Here is a 27969-nt window from a genome sequence, read left to right on the forward strand (position 1 = left end):
TTTTTCTGTTTGTTTTTTTTGGTTTGTTTCTTAGTTAAATATTTTAGAGGATTAAAATGACTCATTCCGGCCCATTCAGTGTGCTAGAATATATGAGCGCTTGAGATATAAGACACACAAACAGACACTGAAAATCAGCTCCTCTCCAATATATTGGCACATCTTGTTTCCAGGCAACGTGTGATGTCATCATAGTGTGTCCCTTTCTTCATTTTGAACCACCTTAGAGCTCTAATGGACAAACCTGACGTCTAAAATGTGTGAGTGCTCAGTGCTGCTGCTTTATGATGGAGATCTGGATTAGGCTCTGTGTACCCTTGCCTTTCTGCTTCTACCTTTGCCTGGTATTCCTCTCCTTCTCACCTTCTTAGACCCACTTTCTATGTAGATTGCATCCAAACTTTGTTTGTTATTTGGAAATCTTCTTTGTGCTATTCCTTTGTTTATTTAGACCTTATAATTTGGTCTTGTATTTTTTTCTTGCCTGTCCTCATATTAAATTACCATATACCTTTTAGCTTGTGCCTTTTGCTGTATTAGACACATCTTTCATTGTTTTTTTTCCAAACTCTTGTTAAAAACAAGAATGATGTTGTGAACCAGATGTCACACTCATTTTCTAAACAGTCACGATGTCTCTGAAAACTATGAATAAGGCCATTTAATGAGCTTTATCAGAGCAGGATGGAGCTGCAGGTCCAAGGTTCCTCATTTCACTAACTCTCAGTTTGTCCTTGTCCCTGTGCCTCTCCACTGGCACGGTCAATAACGGCCTGGATCATGTTACCCTCTGTTAACGCTCACTGCGACTCTTGGACAGCATCCTAAATGACTCCCATTTCTCTGTTTATCATTATTCTGATATGTTGAAACAGCCGTGATGCAATAAACAAGATCTGATTACCCAACCTGGCAACCGCAGTGACAGTCACAGATAGTGTGTGTGCAAACACCTCCGAAAAGATGACTGAGAATGTAAATACTTGACTCCACGGATATCCGGCAGCACAAGGGCTGGGTACACACAAATACACAGCTCAGCCCACACTCACAGGCCAAGCAAGCAGTGCAAAGCTCCACCAGAATGGACAAATAGAATAACCCTTAATCCAAAAATACACTGAAAGCAACAGACACACATTACACTGGCTGAACGTACACCAAAGGCACTAAGTGGTCACTAGTTCCTCTGAAGTAAACCCAGTCAGGGCCTGCATGGCTTTCCAGCAGAACTGCATGTAAGTGCAACAAATAATTAATGAAAATAAAATGTCATTTTCAGGCTAGGTGAGCACAGTAAATACACCTGTGTGTGCTCTACTGGGGCATTCCTGCAGCACAGATGTAGCACTGTGAGGACTGATCCAGGGAAAGGTGGTCAGCTCTGAGCAGCGTGGAAACTGAAATGGTAATTCTGGATTAACTGGAGCTCATTGTGCATTAGTTTAGACCAAATCTGCATTTGCCAATACATGTCTTTTATGATACAGTTCACTTCATAACCTTAGAATTAGATGACGTGTGATGAGTTCCCTCAGCAACAAGTAAAAATCAATACAATTTAAGATGCAGAATATAATATTTAGCATAACAGCATGTAGCAGACTAAATTTGGTATTAAAAAACAGGATATTTATAAGTAGGTCTATCTAAATAACCTGAATATACATTTTCAGCTTAGAATAAACCTCTTATTCAAGATGTTATTCATGTTATTAGTTCTTTATGTTTTTACAGTACCAAAAAAAAGGGACAAGTTAATACATTTTTTTTAATTGCACTGATTGAAGAAGTGAGCATTTCCATCTGGAATCTGACTGTGACCAATTTTACACACTATACCTTTAAGGACAATTTAAGTCAATTTTACACTAGAATGTGGCAAATTCAAGAAATTGCAGTGTAAGAGATGGAAAGCTGGACCTCAAAACAAACCTGACTGCCTGATATGCTGCCTGTAGGTGATGTACAAGGTTTATTAATATTGTAGCAGCAGCTTTCTGGTGGTAGATGCTCCAGTTAAGCCAGCAGCAGAGGCTCTTGCAATGATGGCTGCAGGTTGTGCGTGCAGCTTACCAGCTCTCAAAATGGAATTTCTTCAATTTGCAACACTCCAGTTTGCTTTTAAAGCTGTTTTTGTTTCATTTTATTTCTTTTTGTGCTCCCTAAAATGACGTGTAAATAACTGCTTGTTTGGACAGATGCTTAAATTTGAAAGAAATGAAGAGCTTCAGGTAGATAGAAGATCATGATATAAACTTGACCACAAAAAAGGAACTAAGTATTGATTTAAATGTACAGATACATCTCAAGAAATAAAATTTAATGTAAAAGTTAATTTTTGTCACCAAAAAGTGAATTTTTTATAAATTCTAGATTCATCTCATAAAAAGTAAAATTTTAGATTTTTGTTGATTACACTGAGCCTTCATTCTCTCACTCTGGTTCAGTCCACACAACCACAATCATGGGGAAGACTACTGACTTGACTACTGTCCAGATGACTATCATCAGGCTCCTATATCAAAGAGGGTAAGCCACAGAAGGTCACTGCTGAAAGGGAAGGCTCTTCTGATAGTACTGTATCAAAGCATAATCATGGACAGCTGGCTGGAAGGGAAAAGTGTGGTAAGAAAAGGTGCACAAGCAACAGGGATGAGTTCAGCCTTCAGAGCATTGTCAAACAAAGGATATTGAAGAACATAGGTCTGTATTATAATTCCTTTTGTGATATTCTCATATTTTGAGAGAGTGGTTTTTACTGTGAGTTGGAAGGTGTAATCATCAAGATTAAACCACAAAATCTTCTAACATTTCACTTTGTTTGAGATGAATCTAGAACATATGGAAGTTCAACTTTATGAATAAAATAAAAGGAACATGGACAGTTTTACAGAACTGCACATTTTCTTCATACTCTCCGCTTCACTTTTGATTCATATACAATGTATGCTATCCCTTGTCCTCTGGTGATACCTGCAGGTACATGACAACACAACTTATGCCATGAGCACTGTAGAGCAGCTAAAGAGCACCTTCTCCAGTTTGGATCTGACTGAGATGTACACATGCAAGAGTGAACTGCTCTCAAAGCCTAATGTTAATTCATACAGCACAAGGAAGTCATACACCCTGCTCCAATCAGCTGACTGCCAACTGATGTAATGATCATTTCATTCTTTCAACAAAGGGGGCCATCTAAATATGACTTCCTTCTCAATGAACCATGATTCATCAATGATGATCACACCACACTGCTGCTACGAGGGAACCTTCACCTCCACCCCAGCCGCCTCTTTTCTAACCTAAAGCTTTTGTTACACCCCCACGGGTTGCTGCTAAACTAAAATCACTTTATTTGGCCTGCATTGTCATAAATGTGTCTATCTAAAAAAAAGCATGCTTTGACCACCATTGACTAAACCCAGGGAGCATCTGAGAAGAGCATTCACCACCAAGAAAACTGAATATCCATTTTGCCATGAATGGTTAAATGTTTTTCAGATGTTCACTAAACTAGGTATGTCAGTCCTGCTTAAAAAGTTTGACCAGAGATTTAAATCCAACTGATGTGTTCATACTTAAAAGTCCAATTTAATTTGGACTAATATTATAATTTCACTTTCTGTAACTGCTTTCCCCCACATATATATCTCTGAATCTTTATTTGTGTCTATGTGTTTGACTTTCCAACTCTGTGTGAAAAAAGAGGACAAGAGATGGGATGGAGGCACTGCAGAGCATTAGCCTTGCAAGCTAACAGTCAACAATGGGTAAAATAAAGCCAATATAATATGAAATAATATTGCTTTGAGTCTCCACTGCAGTCATAGTCTTAAATTCAAAAGTACTTATAAGTCTTAAAGATGTCAGGACAGGCCCGAGCCACATTTCCCAAAGGAGTCTTAAAGAGTAACTTTTTACTAAGTCCACTTTTTTGAGTTGAAAAAGTTCAGTGTGCAGTCACTTTATTACACTATATATTGATCCTCATGCCACCGTGTATATTACAACAATATGTAGGTTCCTTTTTGCACAGAAGATTCTACTTTTAATTTCTCTACAGACCTGAAAACATTATCATTATCGCTATAAATGAAGGAATGATTTTCAAGACTTGAATAAAGGCTGATGGTGATGTAAGTAAGCTGATGCCGTCATAAGCCTGTATTATCTGTTTGTGGGTGAGTTCACTATTTACCTGGAAATAAGGTGTTGTTGCTGCATAATTAATAGCACTTTTACACAGGGTAATGTTTGACCTACTGGTTCTCAACTAGTGGGTCGGGACCCAGATGTGGAATATCAATGTTTCCATGATAACAGCTGTAAGGAGCTGCTGGTGGTAGTAACCTTGCAAAGCAGATGGACTGGCCAGACTCCAGATCTTTCATCAACTGAATCCATCTTACAAAGCTTCGAGTTGATATGTTTTTCTCAAAAAATCAGAGAACGACTGGGCCTATAAGAGTCATGCAAGGAGAAAGAGGTGGAAGCTGCCATCCTGTAAACAATGGCAGCCAGTGAAAGGATTAGTGTAGATGTAGGTATAGTGGTAGCTTTATCAAAGCTGGTCAGCTTTTTTGCATATAAAGAAGTAGGGATGCACAATATTGGATGTTTGCTGACCTGTAGTGTAAAAGCACTGCAGGTCACATCTACCCATTCATACCCTTTCATACCACTCACTCTACATTCACACACCGATGATAAGAGTTTAGCATGGAGAATTGGCCATCAGTATTAGCTACTCCCATTCAAACGCATCCATATCCATTTACATGCCACTGACGAGGCAGTGGGAGCAAATTGGGGTTCAGTGTCTTGCTCAAGGACACATCGATGTGTGACTGCAGGAGCTGGGGATTGAAACCACAATCTCTCGATTGCTCAGCCACAGTTGTAAATAGATAGAAATGTTCGTATCTGTCAAAATCATGATGATAATATTGTATAAAGAACTGAACTGAATGCTTTTCATGGAGGAAAGATTTTTTTGCTCTTATCCCATCCAGCTTCTACTAGTTTATTTGACTGACTGGCTCCACTAATAGTGAACAACAGTCACCGTTGTCTGTCAAGCATGCGTTAGGTAAGTTTACTCACAGTTTGTGATGAACGTGCAATTCTCCCAGGAGTTCATTTCTCCCACGGTCTCCTAAATGCCTCGCTCATACAGCAGACAACACGCTCCCCCACCCATCCAGAGAACTCTCCTCCACACATTCACATTTTTCTATCAGAAAGGGAGGGAGTGAGGTATGAGAGAGCGGGAAGTGTAAACACAGAGAACTAAGTCGAGTTAGCGCTGTTGAGACACAGACACTCAAGATAGAGATGGACAATTTGGTTCAGAAGATAAACAGCAGTGAATCTGTCATCTGGCAGAGGTTTGGATTTCAAAAGGACACTGATGAACAAAACGCAGTAATTATGCTGAGATTACAGCAGCAGTAACACAGCACAACACACACAAAGTTTTTTGCTGAAAAAATCCCCATCAGAGTTGTACATATCAGAGATAAAAAGTTGGCCCAGCAGCTAACAAATGTGATCCACTTCACAAGAACAGATCTGCAGTCTCAGGACAACTAGGAGTTAAAAAGTTTATGCCTCCAAACGAGCTTTGTTCCTGATGATCACACAGGAAAGATCCTTGCACAGAAAGATGCTCTCATGTCATGAACATGTAAGAAACTGTTCCAGTGGTCATCAGCACAGACAACGGACTAATGTAATCAAAGCTGGGAGTCTGAATGGGTGGAAAGGACTGCAGTGTTTGGCCATCACTTGCATCTTGTGATTGGTGAGTTTTTTTGTAGGTCACCCTTAATGGTGGATATAAAAATAATTTTTTTATGATCAGTTATAGTAAACACAACAGAGAACATACTTTCTATCAATACATACACAAAAGACTTTAAGGAGAATTTTGTGTTTTTTTTTTTCAGCTGAAGGCCTGTCATGGCATTTCTTATTTCTATTTCCAAAAACTTGTCAGAGAAGTTATTTTCAAAATAAAAAAGTGTTCTCAAATTTACCTGGTATTGATTTTACCCTTTCTGCATGCACATGAAAAAAATCAAATAGAAGGGTCAGCTTTAATCATCATATTTTAATAAGCATCACAGGGCTAAATTAAACATTTATAGTAATTTAAAGGAAATATCATAATATATATTGTGTACTGGACATAGAGTTAAAATATAACGATATTGGTTTTAGGCCATATTGCCCAGCTCTAATTCTATGCCATAAATAAGTGAAAATGTCTGGCTTGTTGGGTTACAGTAGCGGTAGGGGATGACATAATTAAAGCATTCAATACACAGTCAAGCACTTGATTTTGTTTTTTCTTTAAAAGCACTGAAATTATATAAAATGCTAGGGCCTCAAAAAGATGATGATATTTCTCTTTGTTTGCCTCCTTTGTCCTTTTTCTTAAGTTTCATTATGAAAAATGTTTCAAATGTTGATGGAAGTTGACAAAGGACATATCAATTTGTATAAATTTGCTTGAAAGGTCAAAACCACCATAAAATCCATTTTACAGACGCTCTTAATCTGATAATGTGTTTTCTTATATGGTCTTGAAAATTGTTGTACATTAACTAGTGCCTTTTGCTCTGATTAATGTTTGATAAAATTACTTACTTCAATCCAGCTCTAAAATAACAACCTTGAGTTGTACAGCATCAAAAGCACATTGTACCAAATGATTCTGAGCAGAAAACACATGTTAAGAATTTATTAAAGTATAATTAACCAACATCACATCAATGCTTGGAAACTCCTAAGGCTGCCATGCACGGTCTTTTTTAACATTTAACTCACTCTCTTCACATAAAGGAATTATGTAGGTAAAACACATCTGGGTGGTACTGTGTCTCCTTCAAGCTTAAGGCTGGGAGCCTGAGGGCTACCATTACACCATTAGGACAAAAGAACACTCCAAGCAATTCAAAGAAAAGATTACAAAAGTCAGGGGATGGTTACAAAAAAACAGTTTCCAATGCACTGAACAACCCCTGGAGGTCAGTTAAATCCATCATTAAGAAATTTAAGGAGTATGGCACATGCGTAAATCTGCCTAGATCAGGCAGTAGTCACAACCTGAGTGGCTGAGCAAGAAGGAGACATCTATGACTACTTTGGAGGAGTTACAAGCTTTAGCAGCTAAGAGAGACTCTGCATACAGCGACTGCTGCCTGGGTTCTTCACCATTCAAAGCTGAATGGTAGTGAGGCATGTTGTCATATTAAATCTCAACAAAAAGCATGTTCAAGACTCCATGGTCAAGTGAAAGAATGTTCCAGCATCATGCTGTGGGGATGCTTCTCAGCAGCTGACCCTGGAAGGCTTGTAAACGTAGTGAAATGAATGTGGCAAAAAAAAAAAAAAAAAAAGGAAAATTCTGGAGGAGAATCTTATTCAGTCTGCAAGACAACTACGACTTAGGAGAAGATTTATTTTCCAGCAAGACAATGATCCGAAGGGTACAATGAAAGATACACAGAAATGGTTTAAAGATAACACGCTGAATACCACTGACTTGAGAGGGATGAATATTTATGCAGTAACTAATTTCACATCATATATTTTTGTTTAATTGGCATTACTTGTGGAAGTCTGTTTTCATTTTGACATTAAAGAGTTTTTTAATCTATATTTTTGTAAAAAAAAAAAATATATATATATATATATATAGATATAGATATATATATATTGACCATGACTGATTTATAAGATCAATAGAAGTGTAAAACATCCAGTAAGGGGATGAATACTTTTTATAGGCACTGTATTGTTGTATTTTTGTTCTGGTGCTTATATTTTGAATAAGAAGAATTGGTATGCCAAGGGAACAATAAAAACAGAAACACATGGCAGAGACAGTAAGTAGTGAATAACAGTAACAACTTAAAAACGGATCAAAAAATGTGTTTTCTGCCCTTTTTAAGATTTTTTTTAATGAGACATGCATCATACTGCTCCTCTGTGGTTGACATGGTTTATAACACTCTTGCATTGTGCATGATGTCTGTACTTTCTCCTACATGTTGTCCAAGCAGCAGCAAGTCAACACAGTGGAAATGATCAGTGGTGAGTGGCTGCTTCATGTCAACAAATCAAAAAAGCATTTTCACAGTATATAATGTTGCAGACGCTCATACTGTTCGCCTTGAGATGCTATCATAGAGTCAGTCGGTATCAGCAGAGCAGTGTTTAATTTTCTTTTAAAGGCAGTCTTTAGTCCACAGTGATTTATGAGAGGACATAAATCATAATGCCTTAGAAATCGCATTTGTCATATGGTGCAATTTTTCATACATCGACCTTTGTTTGTGTGTTGTTTCACCGTTTCTGAACACATCATCCCTCTGACACGCATGGGCTGGTTGAGGTGAGATGAAACACGTCAAACAAAGTCTGCAAACACTTCCATCGCACACACCGGTACATCAAAAATGCCTGCAGGATGTTGTGCATTAAAACTTACCGAGCACACCGAGGCGATAGTTCATGGTGACCACGATGACATTTCCGTAGGCAGCGAGGACGCTGCCGTCAAACATGTTCCCTGAGCCCTCCATGTAGGAGCCCCCGTGGATGAAGAGCATCACCGGCTTCTTACGGCGGTCCCGGATATCTGCATGACAAACATAAACAAAGGTAAGGACTTTCATCCTTTATATTGAAGTCTTTACCACACCATGATGCTCTTTTGATGTTATTTTGGAGGGGGGCTTTAACTTTATTTTGATATAGAAAGGTGAAGGATGAAAGGAAGGTTGAAGTGATTTACGTTGCATGAAGGAGCCAGGATTGAATCTGAACCTGTGATAAGGACTCCAGGAGAAATAGTTTAGCCTTTTTGAAGATGGGCTGTATGAGTTACTTGTTAGTAGAAAGTTTAGACTCTTGATTGATGAGACCAACCAGATTACTGATACAGAAGATAATTTACATACCACTGTGCCCCTGTACCTAGAGATATTTGACATGAAACATCTACTGTTAATCTGTTTTTCAGAGATCAGCTGTTTTCCCCTTCTCTAATGCCAAATAATTTCCTAAAATGCTGATAAGAAAGTTATTTATCTAGTTTATAAAGTTCAAATTTCAAAATTGTCACTATATTTGTGCTTTACATTCAGATATTGCAACTGATTCACCTTGACATCAGATAACCCTTTTTTCCCACTGAGTACACCAAAATCTACATTTGTACCAATGCAGCACACTTCATCATTCTGGCTGTTCCAGGTCAGCATTTAGTAAAAAAGACAAATAAACAAAATAAAAATTGGAACAAGCCACAGTATAAACACCAACCTTGTTCAGTTAAGAGTAGGGTGCAAGGTGAAGCAGTGACATTTTACTGTAAAATTCAGTGCATACACAGTTATGACCTAAACGCCAGTAGAAAGTGCTGAGATATATGATGTCATGACAGCCACCACCCCATCATCATCACTCTCTGCATACAGTCATAGACAAAAGTATTGGCAACCCAGGAATTTATCCAGAAAATGCACCATTTCTCCTAGAAACTGTTGTAATTACAAAAGTTTTTGATATACACGTTTTTATTTGCTTTATGTGCATTGAAACGACACAAAAAGCAGAGCCATAGCGCTTCATCTCATTCAGATGATGACGTATGGTCCGAGCGGACACTTTTGCACCCTGAGTCTGCAGGACAGCCTGAATTGGTCTGGACGTTGACTGAGGATGTTTATCCACCATTCCAACTATCCTGTGTTGCATTCTTTTGTCAATTTTTCTCTTCCGTCCACGTCCAGGGAGATTAGCCACAGTTCCATTGGTTATAAGCTTCTCGATTATATTACCCACAGTGGACAAAGGAATTTCAAGATCTCTGGAGATGGCCTTATATCCTTGAGATTGTTCATATTTTTCCACAATTTGGCTTCTTAAGTCTTCAGACAATTCTGGGGTCTTCTTTCTCTTCTACACACAGGCACACAACACAAAGGCTGAGTCAACTTTTATACATTCTAACTAGCTTCAGGTGTGATTTCTATATTGTCAGCACCTGTTACTGCCACAGGTGAGTTTAAATCAGCATCACATGCTTGAAATAAAATGACTTACCCAACAGTTTTAAAAGGGAGCCAATAATTTTGTAAGGCCCATTTTTTTGAGTTTCGTGTAAAATTATGTCAATTTTGGCTTTTTTCTTCTGTTTTTTTTTGTGTTGTTCCAATGCACATAAAGGAAATAAACATGTGTATACAAAAAATATTTGTAACTGCCACAATTTCTGGGAGAAATGGTGTATTTTCTGGAGAAATTCCAGGGGTGACAATACTTTCGTCCATGACTGTACCATTAATAGTGCATTGCAAACGGCTGCTTCATGGCTATTAACATGCTATGATGCTTAGGGACCAAACACTTGAGGGAATTCGCGCCGACTATCCAATCTTTTCTCCCACATTACATCATAACCCTGCATGTAAAGTAAACAGGAGTATACTGATATGTAGATTAACTTAACAGGGTGCCCTTGTGATTGAAAAGACTTCTCAGTTAAAGACAACAAGTGGCTAGTCAAGGTAGGCAGTATGACTCATTGACTGTATGTCTATCAAATTCACTACAGGCACCAAAGACTATCAACTACCATATTTTAGCCAACAGAGACGCAAAGTCTTGATGGCAAAAACAAATGGCACCAAAATAGCTATGCAGCTGGGTCCCAACCCAAATAACCATTGTTTTAAACCTTTTGTCCTTTTGGGAGGGGCTCCAGATCAAACTGTGATGTTCATATCAGTCCAACCTACATCTTGGATTTTATGGTAATTATAGTGTAAACAAACAATATATTTTGAGGTCTTGTTTAAGTGTCTTCAAATGTGTGTTTCTACAAGCCACACCACGCTCCCTCTTTCATCTCCTCCAGTCACAGGCTGTGCTAACTACTCAGGTTATCAACATATTGATTCTTTAATACTTTATGACAGCTGCAGATGCAGTAGTTGGCGCTGTTTCTTCACATCAACAAGCTTCCTGGTTCATGTCCCAGTCTGACAGGGCTTCTCTGTGTGGAGTTTGTATGTTCTCCCCATGCATGCTTGGGTTCTCCCCAGGTGCTCTGACTTCCTCCCACAGTCCAAAAACATGCTAGTTAGGTTTATTCTGTGACTCCAAATAACCTGTAGGTGTGAATGTGAGCGTGACTGCTCGCTTGTCTCAACATGGCAGCCCTCTTTTTGACTGGTGACCAGTCCAGGATGTACCCTGACACTGCCTAATGACAGCTTGGATCGGCTCCAGCACCCTGCTACTCCAAATAGGATGAGAGGAGAAAATCATGGATGGATGGATGGAATACTCTGTGATACCAGTGTTTTTAATGATAAATGTTAATTATTGGACTGAAAAGTACAGAGGCTTTCAAATACTTCAGATCTTCAGTTATACTTTTGAACAAAAAGTTGCAGTAACAAAAGAGACTGGAAAATGGTCAGATCCCCAAAGAACCACTCTTAAAAAATAGTATCAATCCTTGAAGTAGTCGCTTTCTGTTTAAAGACTTTCCACTGAGCTGACCTGTTCACAGAGTTCAGCTGGTACGCTAGTTCACTGATTTACACTAACCATTCTAAGTTTGTATAAATGCAGCAATCTTCAAAGAAAAATAATCTATTTACAGCTTTTATAACTCTTTAAAGACAGCATGTAGTATCTCTGTGCTAAAATTTCTAAATGTCAGGAAAGGCATAAGGAAGAACTAATTGTATTTTTCGGAGTGATCTGGATCACGGTCTGGATCCAGGAATTTTTCAAAGGACTCTTTACTATTGGGAGATAGGGCTAATGGTGGAGGTCTGTGCTCTCCGAGTGCTTTTCTAGTTATTAAAGCCATCTAACAGAGTAACACACTTCTGCAACGCCTCCTCTTGCTGCACTCTCACTTGAGGAAAACCAGCAGGGGACAATGCTTCAGCCAGTGAGCAGGCTTGTACTCTCAGCCAATCACGGCTGGCCGTTGTAGTAGGTGCGCTTCCGCCTCTCAGCTCAGTGAGAAGTTGATACAATGGCGGAGTTACCAGGTGTTCTGCCCTATGTAGAATTTGTTCATGCTGAGACGTTAAAGTGCTTTCTTGCCTGTAATCCGGCCATTGATTTCAGTGGAAAAGCGGAGCAAAATCACTCCATGAGAGTTTTGCCACCATTGGTATTTGATTCAGTGGACATGCACATCTGCGAGGAGGTATGTAAGAAGAGGGGCGGAGCTACGGAGCTCAAACACGGAGAAGAACAGGAGGGGGCGGGGGGGGGGGGCAGAGTTGATTCTACACAGTTCTCATCGAATGTTACATACTAGAGCTTTAAATATAAAAAGTATATAAAACAGAAAAAGTATTTTAAAAAATTAAGATGCAAATATGTACAAGCTCTTGTTAGGTATTTTTTCAAGTATATACAAGTCTATGTGCATTGATGGTGTTGTTGCAAGATGTGAAAGGGGTACAAGAATACTGACTAGATATGATCAGAAGTATAAAATCTGCAAGTATGTGGGCAGATAAATATGAAGTAGATAAGAAAATCGAAGATAGTTTACAATATTTAGAGCAATAGTAGAAAAGAGATAAAGCATTTCAACCACGGCAAGGTTTTTTTTTTACAGTATTTGAGTTGCAGTAAATAGATTAATTAGTGCTATCATGCATATGAGGTGAGGCATTTAACAAAAGTCGGCTTTCTTACAGACTTGATTGAAGTAAACAGAAAAAGAAGGGCAAAAGTATGAATGATGTGAAGCATTTTATTACAGTGAGGTTTCTGACATTGAGTACTGTAAATAGATTTATTAGTGCAATCAGGCATATGAGGTGAGGCATTTTACCACAGTGAGCTTTCTTACAGTACTGGAGCGATAGGTAATCTGTGAGAGACAGTGACTGATATTTTACACTAAGCAGGACTAAGGTGCTTGTTGAATTAAAATTCCAAATAAATTCCAAGAAGTTGTTTTTACTAAACCGCCAACCAAAGTTTTGTCCTTATTCATGAATTTGTCATAATGAGACAGAAACACACTGAAAACTGTACTTCCAGGTTCCTGTTCACACACACATCCTGGGACTGCTTCCAGTGCAACCAGGAAGTGCATTTTTCAGTTCATTTCTCCCTCAATAGAAATTTGAAATCAGAAATAGAAACACTGGTTTTCTGTAAAGTAATATGCCTTATGAGGTGCTAATTTTACTGAACAGTCCTCAATTCAAAACAAGAAGTAAACAGGGGAGCTGGTGATCCAGATCTGGACTCATCATTGTGTCATTGTTTTGGTTGAGAGCCCCCAGTGGAGGATTTTAACACACTGTGTGTTTAAATCCACTTAAATATCAGAAAAGTCAAGATGAAGACACAGAAGGTGAAATATCTTTATCAGAGTACCTTTAAGTTGGCAGCAAACATTGCAAGTCTTTACTGCTGGGCTTTTCTATTTTGTCTGACCCCCCTGTCCTGTCATTAATGGTACCTTCCTAAATCTCATCGAGAGGATCAAACGCTGCAGCCAGTTCTGATGCCCCCCTCTGTTAGCAGTGTCTTTGTGCCCATCAATGTGTGATGTTATGTTTCACCCCCTACTCTTTTTATGATCACCCCCCCCCCTCTCCTAGCGTCTGTGGTTTGCTCTGAGTGTCTGCGCGTGGATAAGGCTGAGAGAGCTGCCAGTGCAGCCCATTTAGGCAGAGCTTCTGCACTGTGCAGGGCCTGTGGATAATTTGTATGAAAGCCAGACCAAGTGGAAACATAAATAACAGCCACAGCATCTGTTTACCCTGATGAGCTTCAGCACTCAGAGATGGGGGAGACAGAGAGATAGGAGGAGAGAGAGAGGGAGCGAGAGATGAAACGGGGAAGGACAGGGAGAGAGGAGATGAAAATAGGGCAGTGTGAGAGACGTGGATGGGAGGTTCAAACCAAAAACAACACGATGCTGCGGATGAAAAAAAATAAAAGAGACGTTACAAAGCAAGTTATACACAGAGTCACGCTAATGAACACGCAGATTCACACACTGCATTCATACACAGACACACACACACACTAAGTCTTGCATAGGCAGCTGCGATGTTGAGTCGCTATGGAAACTGCTTCTCGCTAATAGAACTGCACCAGCCATTCCATCGCACCGACTCACTGAATGCCTGTTGCCTTGGTAACAAATTCTACTCACGTATTTGCACACCCGCCTGCATCACCACCTGAATCTCAGGTTACACATGCACTTGGGTGCGTCACTCACAGCACCACATACATAGAAGAGAACACAGGAAGAAGGCACATATGGCTTCACACATTTATATATGATACAGGCAGACGGCTAAAAAAAGGCTTTTCAGTTGTACGCTCTGACGCGCTGCTCTTTTTCCCTCTCCTCTCTGGTGGATTCTGAACTCCGGCTGATTTCCCAGAGGATATGTAAACAAGTTCAATTATCCCGGTGTTACCAGGACAGTATGGAGGAGTGACATATCAGCAGGCTGTCGCCAAGGCTCAGCACTCTCAGCAGCACTCAAACCATCACTTAAATCCTCAGAGGAAAGGGGACATATGCAGTGACATGTAGCTGCCACTTTAAAGGCCAGACTGTCGCTGTAATTACTTGTACAATACAAATAAACTGCTGTTTTCACAAGCTTAACTTATGCAGACTTATCTGTTTTTTATCATAAGAATTACAGGTGCAGTCCATTGATTTAGCATAACCTTTCTTAGGATTCAGGATGGACATGGGTAAAACTCACCTGCATATGTGTAGAACAGTGTTCTGACCCAACTTCAAAGTTTTTAGCCCCTTTCACACATGCTCCATACTATGGAAAATTGCCCCATCCTGGGTTTACCTGCATATGTGAACAAACAAATTTTACCATATTTCTGCCAGCTCCCTTGTTGAATTTCCACAAGAAGTTGGGTTGAGAACTTTATGGCCAAAAGTATTCAGCCACCTGACCATTACACCAACAAGGACTGGTTTAATGGTCTTTAATAATTTCATCTCCATTCCAGTTATTTTCAAAAGTTCTTGATGGGGTTGAGGTCAGGGCTTTGTGTGGGTCAGTCAAGTTCTTTCACACTGAACTCATCAAATCATGTCTTCATAGCCCTTGCTTTGTGCACTGGAGTGCAGCCATTTTGGAATAGAGAAGGGCCTTTCCAAAATTGTTGCCACAAAGTTGGAATCATAGCATTGTCCTACATGTCTTGATATGCAGAAGCATTAAGATTGTCCTTCACTGGAGATAAGGGCCCTAACCCAAACACTGAAAAAACAGCCCCATACCATTATCCCTCCTGCACCAAACTTTACAGTTGGCACAATACAGTCAGGAAGGTAATGACCTCCCAGTATCTGTCAAACTCAGACTAGCCCAAACACAGAATTGTGATACGTCACTCCACGGAACACCTTTCCACTGCTCCACAGTCCATCGGATGCTTGTCATTGGACTTGATGATGTGAGGCTTGCATTCAGCTGCTCAGACATGCAAATCCATTCCATGAAGCTCTCGTTGCACTGTTTTTGTGCTTATATGAATGCCAGTGTAAGTTCAGAACTCTTCAGCTATGGAATCAGCAGAGCTATGGCAACTTTCATGCACCATGCGCCTTAGCAGTGGTTGGCCCCACTCTATGATTTTATGTGGTCTTTTGCTTCATGGCTTCATGGCTGTTGTTCCTAAATGCTTCCACTTTCTAATAATATCACTGACAGTTGACTGTGATAATGACAACATTTTTTTTTCATCAAACTGAGCTCATCTTATGTATGTATTTTGATAATAATGGGTGAAAAAAGACAACAGTTTGAAACCATTTTAAAACAAGCTTTTTCTTAGAAGGCATCCATTGACCCCTCTCTCAATGTCTCCAACCCCCACTTCTCTTCTCTTCTCACTCCTTGTATTAAGACAAAGACCCATGGATGCTAAATAGAGCGCAGCTTCATGAGCTATTTGATAAAAATGAGCATTGGCCATAAAAATGACATGTACGTCAGGTGGAAAACAGGATTACACCTGAGCTTGCTATCATGATGTTTTCATCTGGCACACAATAGGGCCCAAAGTTTACCCTACCACATAATAAATGTAAAGCCAAAACAAACATTTTCAAACAGAGGAAACCATTAAGTATTTTTGTTTTGTTACTGGACCAGCTTTTATTTATCATGGGACTATCACTTGTTTTTAATGATGATGTGACTTTTCACAAACCTTTCCAGGAATGAGATTGAGAATCATTTTTTTATGGTTGTTGTTGTTTTTTGTTTTTTAATGTTACTCAGTATGGCTGACACATGGATAAGCTACTTGCAAAGATAAGATCAAGTTAAAAGAATTGTTGCTACAACATGTTATTTTAAATGAGTAGCAGTCTGGCTTTGAAATGAAACACAGTACGGTCACTTCAGCTAAAAGGTCATAAATATTACTATAAATGCCAATGACTCTAAAGAACATTGTGTTGTATTTTTCTATATTTACTGAATGCCTTCAATACCGTTGACAACTCTGTTCTTGTGACTGGCTGATTAGCTCTTTCTGTTAATGAGCAATGGAACAGGTGTACCTAATAAAGTGGCCACTGAGCGTATAAATAATTTATGTATGGTCATTACTGATGTGAAGTTTCATTTGTATGCTGACAGTACGGTTATATATGCATCGTTGTCATCCTTAGAAAGTGCAACAAATAAACTACATGTGGCGTGTAATGTTGTCCAGAGAAACCTGTGCCGTAAAGACCAAAATGGTGATCTGGTCATCTTGAACTTGAGCACTGCATTAGTTTAGGATATTTTAAAGCTAGAGTGAGGAAACATTTGACCAGTATATGCATATGTTTTCTACTGAGGCTGCTGAATTGTTGATTGATGTAACCTTGTTGTTAAGCTCTGCTTTTTTCATACGTGTGGAACTTATCATTGTGCTGTTCTGGACAGAATTACCTTGCTGATTGTTGCATCTCAGTAGGAGTACTAGTGCAGCGGATTGCATATTTCACAAGAATCGTTCAAATAGTGATAAAAGCATGAAATTTGGTACATGTACTCTTCAAGGTCTACTCTTTTCCAAAATAATGCTGGCCACGCAAAAATCCAAGATGACGGTCATTTTTCAAGATGGCTGCCTTGCCTGACCACATGTTGCTTTATTTCACCTTTTCAATTGTTGCCTAATGATTTTTCAAGATAAAAATGTTTCTTGATAACCAGCTTCATGAGTTTTGTTTTAGTTACTGTCATAACATAAAAGTTTGTTACAAAGATGGCATCCAAGACGCCCGCCATTAATTTAAAGTATATATACCTAGGCAACTACTAAACATACATATTTTTAAAGATTTGTTTTTGGGCCTTTTTGTGCCTTTATTTGGATGGAGGAGGACAGTGGATAGGCTCAGAGATGGGGCGAGAGTGGGGGAGAGACATGTGGCAAGGGACCTCAAGCCGGATTTGAACCCAGGCTGCCTGCGTACATGGTGCACGCCTTAACCACTCGACTACCGGCGCCCCCAGCAATATTTTCTAATGAAAATATATGTTCCATGGCAGACATCCTCAATGCCATTTTGATGCAGCAGTTCAGGTAGCCTTTATGGTTATTGGAACAAGTCCATTAGATTCTCTGACCTGAAAAAGGTAGGATCAGACACAAAACCATTTGTCTATCTCTATTAGTAGCTGAGATATGACGAAATTTGTCTTTTGCGGCAGCCATCTTGGACGCCATCTTGGTTAAAGTCTAATATGCAACTGCCAAAGGACAAAATTACTTTCACTTGCCATTTTAGTGTCCAAAAACTTAGACTTGGACAATAATTGTGGGTTTTTTTCCTTCACTATTTTAACCCATTACAATGGGGCTCAGTGTGATGTGTTGGCCACCTTGAAAAATGGTTGCCATCTTGGATTTTTGCATGGCCAGCATTATTTTTGAAAAGAGTAGACCTTTAAGAGTACATGTACCAAATTTCATGCTTGTATCCCCATTTGAACGATTATTTTACTTATCTGCTTCACTATACCCCCAATTAAATAAAGTTTCAATTAAAAAAAAATAATAATAATGACTAACAGAATAAGGAAGACCATTTTTAACAGCCTACTAAAATTTATCCATAAAACACAAGGGTGGTTTACTGTTTAGTGAAAAAAACCTTATTAAGTAAAGGTTTTTTTTCAGTTGAAGAGAGTCAGCAACTCAAAATAGAGCCTGGCAACAGGACGTCACACCCCAGTCCACCATGGTAAGATGTGAGGCAAGCTGCCATGTTGTGTGGCCACCACTTTAGCCAAAATTCCACAAAAATGTGGCCAAAATTATCATTTACAGAGTTTCATTTTATTTTTTCTTTCTATTTATTTCAATTTTATTCCAGTGAAAAAGCATTTCTACTACCTCAGGTTAAGTTCAAATACAGCTCTGTGGTTGTGCTTTATGTCCTTTTTTGATGTGCTTTAGTCATGTTGCCAAATTTAAAAGGGAGACTATGATTAAAAAGTGCATATTTTTCATCAAATTGATCTGTAATGGTTTGAAATTTGACATTACCAGTTGCTTACTGGGCGCTGAACATGTCTGGCCCAGCTACATTTCTTGATTTTAAATTTTGGCCCAGTTGAATTTATAATTGAATAGCCCATCTGTACTGGTTTCCATGCACGTTTGTGCACTTTTTAACTCCTTAAAGCCTGAAAACACAAATAATAGCCAGAAAATTCTAATTTTTTGGAAATGAAATGTTCATTTAATTTTCTACTGAAATTTTAAAAAATCCAAATATCCATAAAATTTATCAAATATATTTTTAGTATCTCATTTCATTTATTAGGTGTTTTTGGTAACTGATAATCCACTTGAGGGCATTTTTATCATTTATCAGATTGTATTAAGAAGTTTTTTTTTAGTAATTTATCGAGCATATTGATTAGATAGAGAGATCATAAAAGTATGTATCAAATTTGTGACAACAGGCGTTAAGGGGTTAACATCATCATCATTTACAAGATGGATTCAAACCTACTGCAGCAAAAATGTTTAAGTAGTGCATATGCTGTCCCCAACAATAAATACATTTTGAAAAAAAAAAATCAATAGAAAAACACTACACCCAAAATGATTCAGACACCCACTCATCCCCATGTGCCAAAGGAATCACAGCTCTACTGCTCATCTGACAGGTATCTATACTTTAGCATAGGCTGATCTAAAACAACTCTGTTTGTATTTTCTCCACACGAAAGCTAGATTAAACACTACACTGTAGCCGACACGACACTCCACATTATTAACATTAAATACTCTTTGACAGAGACCCCAGGAACATGGTTAAATCCTGTACAAGAACTGTTTTCACTGAGCAACATAAATACAGTGCAAAGGATTGTATCCTCCCACAACACAAAGCCTGAGGAAACAAGTTAGATTATATATATAACATAGGAATCTACATTCATAAATAAATATAGACATTTCAGCTCAAACATTCTTCATTTTGTTCCTTTAACTTTGCTAGATTAGCCTCACATTAGCTTTTAAAACTTACAACTCTCTCAACTCTGCTGAAGTTTTCACAGAGTGCAGATCCTTAGAAGTTGTTTTCCCTTTAAGATAAAGTTTCTAAAGTGATCTTATTTGCCAAGGTCAGCACAGTTTGAAGTGAATAACGATCAAATCAGATTCAAACTATGAACTCTGACCCCTGTAAACCATAAACAAACTGTGAATTAAAAAGGGAGTAAAAATATTTTTCGTTCAACTCAGAACCTCTGAAAACCTTGTAACCCAAAGACTTGCTAAGCTCAGTGAAGGCAAGGAGTAAAAATAAAAAACCAATCCTTTTGGTCTGCTAGATAAAAAGCTCATGCATACCTACAAAGCTTTAATGAAAGGTGGTAAGGAAAAGGTCTAAGTGGTGTTGGAGAAGAAATCCTTTAGCAGTCATTTCTCATCACTTCTAAATTCTGACAACATTTGCGAGGTTTTAGACTTCCATCAGGTGAGCTTAAAGAGAACATTTGGCTAGTTTATTCCATCAAAACACTGGACAGATGGTATTTTAGTGAGGAAAACAGGAATCTGTCTCCAGTGAAACTAACAAGTTGAAGATGGCACACAAGATCTTAAAAGACTTGTGGCACAAAAAAAAGAAGAAGAGTTGGATGTGTTCTGAAGGGAGGAAAGTGGTCCCATGTTTTGAAGGGGCTCACAGCACAAACAGAGGGGTGATTAGGGGGTGCAGGGTCGCAGGGTGAAAGTGTCTCACTCAGCTCAAATCTGAGGCCAACAAGGAGCTCACTGTCTCTGCTGCCTGCTGGCCTCAAAAACACTGGCACATTATCCACTCCTCGCTTTTCTACCTAACCTGATGCTGTCCTTCTCAATATCCACTCCTCTCTTATAAGTTTGTCAACATCCTCACTGCTTTTATAGCTTTTGATACAACAAGTTTTACAAACAACACAAGCTGTGTTATTTTAAAGACTGACAGAATCAGGAAGTACCAAAGACATAAACACTTCACATTTTCTTTGCATTTTTAACCAACAGCTGCCATGAAAAAGCACACGGTGAGAGCTCTGTCTGGACTGAAATATGCTGGAAATCTTTTTTATATTTCAACGATAAGTGTGTCGTTTTTTTTGTGGTTAGTTTCTTTTTTCAGTAAACAAAAATTGCCCAAAATTTAGTGCCTAGTAGGAATGCCACTAGGCGACTACTGTAATAGATCAGCAGAAATTCAGACTCAGGCTGACGAGACTAAATTAAAGAAAACACTAAGAAAAATGTCAAAATGTTGTTGGGGTGCTGGGGTAGTCTAGTGGTCCACATGTCTGTGTATGTACTGATGTCCTTGAAGGTGGCAGCCCAAGTCCAGTCAAATCCAGCCTGTGTCTCTTTTCCTGCATGTCATTCCCCCCTATAATCTCACTTTCCAACTCTAACCAGTGCCCTATCTTTATCTTAAAAACTGAGAAATTGTTAACTTTAACAATGATGTTAGCTCTAGCACTGCCAGCCTTTTGTCCTCCCTGCAGATTCATATCTACATGCCCGTTAGGAATGAGCGGCAATAGTGTAATATAGTAATACCATATCCTAGGGTATTAAAAAATAGCCACAGTATCGCTTCAATTACCATCATGAAGACGGTGCTACGTGATGAGTGCACCTTTATTGTTAATGTCTCAAGAGTGTGTGTCCATTTCCACCCACAGCACCACTGCTTGCGTTTCAACATGCTTTCACCCAATCCTAATACCTGTACTGAATTTTATCTGACATAGCCTTCACATTTTCATATAATACTGCCAAGTCATGCTGTTCCTTAGAGATTCTCTGTGCTGATTTATACCAGTAGAGCAGGACGGTTAAAGCAGGCCCACTAATCAAGACCACAGCCAGTCTATACCTAGAGCCCTAGTGGCAGGTCACTGCATTTCACTTTGAGCATAATATCTCTTGTTGATTTTTGGCTGACCTAACCTGGCACACCAGATGGATTTGTTTCACACATCCATCTGGTAAACCACTCGTAGCCAGCGTTTGGGAAAAGGCAGAGCATTTGAAAAAAAAAAAAAAAACCTCACAAACAGTGTGATTGGATGAAAGTTCCATCTGTCACATCTTTACGGGCCAATCAGAGCAACAAAACACGTGACACCCTACCGAAGGAGTAAACTCCATAGAGAACCGCATAACGTGAACCAGGGCGACTGTAGACATGTCAGTACACGACTTTAGTCGTTTTTGGAAAGAAAACAACTCACTGCTGTTCTTTGTTCTTCTTTTAACGAAGAAATGCTGTCAAGTTCTGATAAAACTGGCACTTTAGCAATATCCACTCTAATGTCTTCCGCTATAACGCCACCGGCCTCTTGGTGCTGCTTGCTTACGTCATGACTCAGCCGCGCCCGAAAGTACTGCCCCTCGTCGCTAATTGGTCCTGTCACTTTCTAACCAGGCCTAAATGGTTCAGATGGGAACTTTGCAAGATGGATTGGCAGAGGGAAACAAGGAAACGGGCATACCCATCTGCCTTGCAAGGTTATGGCTGACCCTGATTAGTTGCTACAGCAAAGTTAACAAATAAGGTGAAATTGGATTATCATGATTGGCCAACAGGCTAACAGGAAGTCTTTTACTTTTGGTGTCAAAATGGAGGAATGCTAAGTTTTTCATCACGAAAAGGTAATAAATAGTCATACTATCATGGATTTAGCAATGTGCAGAATCAAAGATCTGCATAAACACGGCACTTTGTGCCTGTTCTGGGAAGGACAAGAACACCAGAGACTGTCTGTAGATTGGCAAAAGGGTAAGCTTCAGATCACAATTTACATAATGGAGATCTGTTTTATGGTTCCTGAGATATTGTAAACAACACATGCACCACTGCTTGGGATCACTGGTGATCCAGCAGGGTTGTAGAGGGTCATAGGGAGTATTTAATATTAGGAGTAGCATTAGTAAAAAAATGTATTTATTGTATTACAATAAAAATACAATAATATATAACAATATTAAAGTTTAACATTGCTATTTATATAAACCCTTTTCTTATACAAAGGTCAGAGCCATTTAAAAAAATGAGATGGGAACAGCTATGTCAGAAACAGGCTGCATTACCCCACTTATAACAGGAAAGATGATTAGGCTTTATTCTGAAACTTAGTTTAGTGTTTGTTCACAAAGGACTTTAATCTGCTTGACAAGCTGGAGCTCAAATGTTACCTCACTCTGCTGGGCCTTTCCAACCACTCCGTCTTGTATCAACCAGGCAAAGCCCATGGGGAGCAATGGTGGAGGTCATGAGAGAACCTAGAAATTCATTTTTCAGAATCTAGATCTCCACAAACACAACTGCAGATCACCCAGGCCTGTGGCCAAAATATGAACATTTTGGTAAAACATTTAACTAACATGTAACTCCGGTGCCAAATAGTGAGATATTCAACCACTAAGGTGACTAAATGAAACCATTTCTTGTGTCTAGTACTTCTATTGTTGTTGACAACCCCACTTCTTCACATTTGTTCAAATGTACTTTAGTACAAAAGCTTCTTTTCTATTATAATGCTTCTCTCTTATTTCTTTTCTTATGGAAATCTCAATTGATCTGGGTAAAAAACTTTCAGACTGGATATTGTTGCACCCAAATCGAAGCCTGAGTGCTCTGAAAAACAAGACACTAATAATAGTGTTTTTCCAATCCTGTTTGGGAACCTGTTTCCAATCCATACCTGAGCAATTAAGTGAGGAATCCAAGCCCTACCCGAGCCCTCCCGATCCTGTCAAAATCCATCAGGTGTTGGCATAAATGTCAAGCTCCACCAGTCTGCTACTCATCCACCCTCTCAATCTCTCTCCCCTACATCTCTCTCACTTTCAAAGCTCTATAAATGTCATTTCATCATGCACTTGTCTTCATTATGACTATTTTTCCCCCTTCTCTCTCTCTCTCTCTCTCTCTCTCCCCCCCTCATTGCCCTCCCCTGTGCTCTCACAGTGCTCAGCCCTTTTTTCCTCTTTCTTTCATCTCTATTCTATCATTCTGCTCCTCTCCTAGGCAATCCTGCATGAATCCTTCCTTCTGTTTTCACCGTTAAGAAACCACACAATTGGATTAGCTACATCTGTCTCTTTTTAAACCATAGCAATTAGAGATGCAAGGGAGAGAGAATTCAATACCTAAATAGCACAGAGCCTGAAATACAAGGAGAAAAAAAAAGGAAAAACCACACACACTGGCACAAATTAGAGCATATGCACTCAGGCATACACATGAACATGTGCTACATTTGAGTAGACCTACATGCACAAATGCAAATGTAATGCACCCTATGTGTGCATAATGCTATGTAATATACAGTACGCCTGGGCACGTGTACAGAAACAGATGCACGCAGTGTCTGCACAGATTTTTAGAGAGAAATGAGAGCGTCTCTGACTGCGGTGAACTTGAAAATGAACAGCAAAAGCAAAAAATGGGCAGAGATGAAGAACGTTATGAAGGACGATAATTTAGCAGACCGTTTCATGAGGACTTTAGTGCAAAAATAAAAGTGCAGGTGAAAAAGGACAGAATATTGATTTTCAGTGATGCATTACGCAGGATAGTCAGGACATCAGCGTGTGGTTGATCAACCACACAGCAACCAAGTGAGGAAAGTAAATTAGCTCAAAGTAGCTGAAAAGCTGCATCTGGAATGAAAAACAAGTATTCTTATGGAGGTCAAAGTGGGATTTAGCTAAGAGGAATGATAGATTTGCATGCTAATAAGAGGGGTTAACAATGAACAATACAATGTGCACGTAGAGTGATGAGTTGAAGATGATTATTAATATAGATACAAACAGAAAAATCCCCACAGAGTTTGAAAAATGGAGCAAGAGGAGGGGAAAAACACATGCATATTAAAATACCTTCATCCCTGGGTCTGTTCATTGTAGACTCATCTTGTTTTTTTGTAAGCGGACCTAAAGGTGCAGGAGACAAAAGAGGGAAATTTCAAACAGATTGCATTTTCCAGAAAAAAAAAAAAGAGGAAAAACAAGGGGAGATTAAAAGAGGAAAAAAATAGGCAAGAGATGAGATCTTTCAGTGACAAAATGTTCACAAGGATTACACTCTGTTTCCTCAAAAGATAACCCCCAAACTCATCTGTTCAAACTGCTTAGGATCTAGTCACGGACTGCCTCGTAAATGACCCCAGGGGCCACTTCTCCTCAACCCCTTCTCCCCAATCAGTCCTGACACTCTGCTGCTTTGTAAAGAAAAATCAATGAGCAGAATCAAGCCATCACTCTTTTTCAGTCAGGAGAAGCAAAGGAATGCCAAGACTGTGTCTGTATCCTGCTTATGCTCGGGACGGTGCTGCAGTCCTCGGGCGAGAGTCCGCCTGCACCATCAAGAGACTCTGAACTGTCAAAACACGCATGTACAAACACATAGACAGGCACTCAAACTCAACCTGAACGCATTTGACGAGTACAGACATTGTGCACACTACTCCTGAAATGAGCCTTTTCTTCCAAATAAGCAAAACAGAAGAGAGCTCTTCTTAAATTTACATGGGCCGTGAAGCCTTGTGACAGGATTCCCCTCATCAAGGTCAAAGAGGAGCCACACATTAAGGTTTAATGGTAACGCCACTTAAATGCTCCACAGGGCACAGCCAATAACAAGCATTCATCACAGTGACCAACAGATGCCCCGACGTGTCAACCCCTGTAAGTCTTAACTGATAAGGATACCATTAATTTGTTTTCTCTTGGTTTCTGTCAGTGCAGCTCTCCATCGGCCTACAATTAACTCTGCTTTTTATGTCCTTCTTTTTCACTGTATACAAATGACGCACATGTTAAATACATGCTACCAGAGTCCTTATCAAACTCGTACCCAACCCGCAGCACGTTCCCTACTCTCCAGCAGAGAGACGTCACTCTTTCTCATTTAAAAAAAAAAAAACTCTACTTGTGGTTGCCATGGGGTTTATCACCCTGCCGGTGTGAAGCTGACACGTCTGTTTCAACCGTTCTGCTGGAAACCTCACAAAGAAGACACAGTGTTGACTCTTTTTTTAAGTCTATTGACAAAGGAGACAGAGAGCATTACTGCACTCCACCACCATAAAGCTGCTTTCTCACCCTTCCCTCTATATGAATATGGTTTCCTGGTATAAAATGTTTATCTCCCGTCTAAATGGAAGAGGATCAATGCTGAATAGATTTGCAACATCCTCAGAGTAGCACCATACAGGCGCCCAGTCCACAGAGCACTTCCTGCCAGGGAGATGGTACAGTGGTCCTGAGATCCAGAGCAAACAGGTAGGCAGACCGGTAATGGATAAAAAGGAACATTAGTCCCTCGTCTTGTCAGCACTTCCTTACTACTTAGCACCACTCTAAAACCACACCTCTCGGCTTAATGGAGACTGCTCTGATTTCATTCCTTTTCTAATGCCTAATAAAGAGAGAGCCTATACGGGGGAATAAGCTCAGCTCAACAGAGAGACACACTTTGTTACGGACCATCAGACCTCACCCTGAGACTTCATGTGAGCCGAGGTTGGATTTCCTTTGAAAATGATGGTACAGTGTTAAAGTTTCTGTTTCGGTTCATTCTTATCAGTTATATTTTGATAAAAAGAGCATTTGGAAGGTCAGAAGGTAATGAAATGTACATCACCGCCTCCTCAGCACAAGGTGGATCTGTTTGGTCCAGCAATTACCTTCAGCCAATAAACATCCCTACACCAATCACCAGCTACAGCATGAGAACAGGCTCACTATGAAATTCCGTTTATTCTGCAGTGGAGGAGGCATTAAACTTCCCATAAACGCCCAAACACTAAGCACTATCCATGCTAATAGTGGCTAACAAGCTCAGGACTTGTAGTATCGTACATCTGAGGCTTACAGGTTTAGCATCACAGAGCTAAAAATGCTGCTAGCATGGCTAAAATGCATCAAGTGTCCAAAAATATCACAATAAGGAAAAAACATTAGCTTTAAAGATAAGTTACCGATATATTGTGTAATTAGCTCATCAGTTATCCCACTCATCATGGCAATGTATTAGCATATTATAGTTAATTCAGTTCTGATCCAATGGGTCTCCTCATTGGATGACTAAGTTATAGGTCACTAAGTGCTGTTCTAGTGTTCCAATACGTCTTCTTATCTGCAAGCATGCCTCTCTGTCTCTCTCTCTATGGAACTGTACATGACATGACAGTGCTTCCCTGCTAAAAGCTAGCATCTTCATGCTAATATGTTTACTGCTGCCATGGAAAATGCTAACAATGTTGTTGCTGAGCAGGTATTTTATTTCCTATGGCTACCCATAAATTAGGCATTTTTCATGGCAGTAGTGGCTTAAAACACAAAAATTAAAATACAGCTAAGGCTACTGGGACTCGATGCTAGCATGGCTATAAGATGTGTAGTTGGCAAAGATGTTCAAGAGCGCGAGCAGCAGTTTCACATTTATGATTTACAGTTAGAACTTATAAGTTTAACAATTCCTCAGTCATCAAACATTTGATTGTCTTTTATGATGGAATAATAATTTCAGAACAATTTATTGCCATATTTTGGCTAATTGAGAACCTCAATGAGGCTGTACTTGGAAAGTAACTGTGTTAGCATCCCTATGCTATTATGTTTATAGTGAAAAAGGGACAGTGCTAACAGTTATAATTCATATGACAGATTTAATATCTACCAAGCTAAGAGTTAATAAGCACAAATCAGTTAGCTTATGAAGTTGAGCAGAAGCTGATTGAGTTGTCATTGAGAGCTAAAGATGCTGCTAGCATGGCTCATATGTGTTTGTTTCTAAAAGATATTAAAGGACAGCAAAAACAACAAAACTTTAGATTTCATATCTTAATTCAGGATGTATGTTTCATTAAACTCATTTGTAAATACTTGTTAGCATGTTTTGGCTAAGTGCTTGTAAAATATGTAGGGTTTAGCTGTATGCTAATCATTAGGGTCTTTATAACCAGAAAAGCTACATGCTAGCTAGTTATTTATTAGAATATGCTTTGAAGTTCATTTAGGTCAGTGTCTCGGATCTCTGACAATGAATTCTGACTTTTGAAGAATTACTACGACGTAGCCAAAGGGAAAAACACTTTTTAGGTTCAGAACATCTTTCCCATCTGCCCCAGTAGAGCAGCCTGCCGGTGCGTCGACTGTCACATGCTGTAATGGGCCACTGGTCAGTGAAATTCATTGGCCTAAACAGGAACATTTAGCTCGGGTTGTCCCAGTACTGTGTGACCTAACGCGGCTCCATCCCTCAGTCAACAGCGTTTCTGTTCGGTTCAGTGAGCTGGTGGCTAGAGCGCAAGCTGTCTCCCGTCCCTGTCCATTTCCTCAGCGCAGTAAACGGGATGA

The 27969-nt window shown here is 39.4% G+C and overlaps 1 protein-coding gene across 3 annotated transcripts in view; it reads right to left on the reverse strand.

The window, feature by feature from the left end:
- nlgn2b (neuroligin 2b) overlaps nucleotides 1–27969 on the reverse strand; it is a 139589-nt gene that overhangs the window by 42809 nt on the left and 68811 nt on the right. For all 3 annotated transcript variants that reach the window (XR_005992686.1, XM_041801832.1, XM_041801831.1), the window contains exons 3-4: nucleotides 24487–24540; nucleotides 8501–8650 (exon numbers count right to left, since the gene is read on the reverse strand). Coding sequence is in view for 2 of the 3 variants with exons in the window: in XM_041801832.1 (XP_041657766.1) it covers nucleotides 8501–8650; nucleotides 24487–24540 (204 nt within the window). In the remaining variant the exon portion in view is untranslated. The remainder of the gene's footprint in view (nucleotides 1–8500; nucleotides 8651–24486; nucleotides 24541–27969) is intronic.

This window comes from Cheilinus undulatus, linkage group 12 (assembly GCF_018320785.1).
Source record: "Cheilinus undulatus linkage group 12, ASM1832078v1, whole genome shotgun sequence".
In the NCBI taxonomy this organism is placed as follows: Eukaryota; Metazoa; Chordata; class Actinopteri; order Labriformes; family Labridae; genus Cheilinus; species Cheilinus undulatus.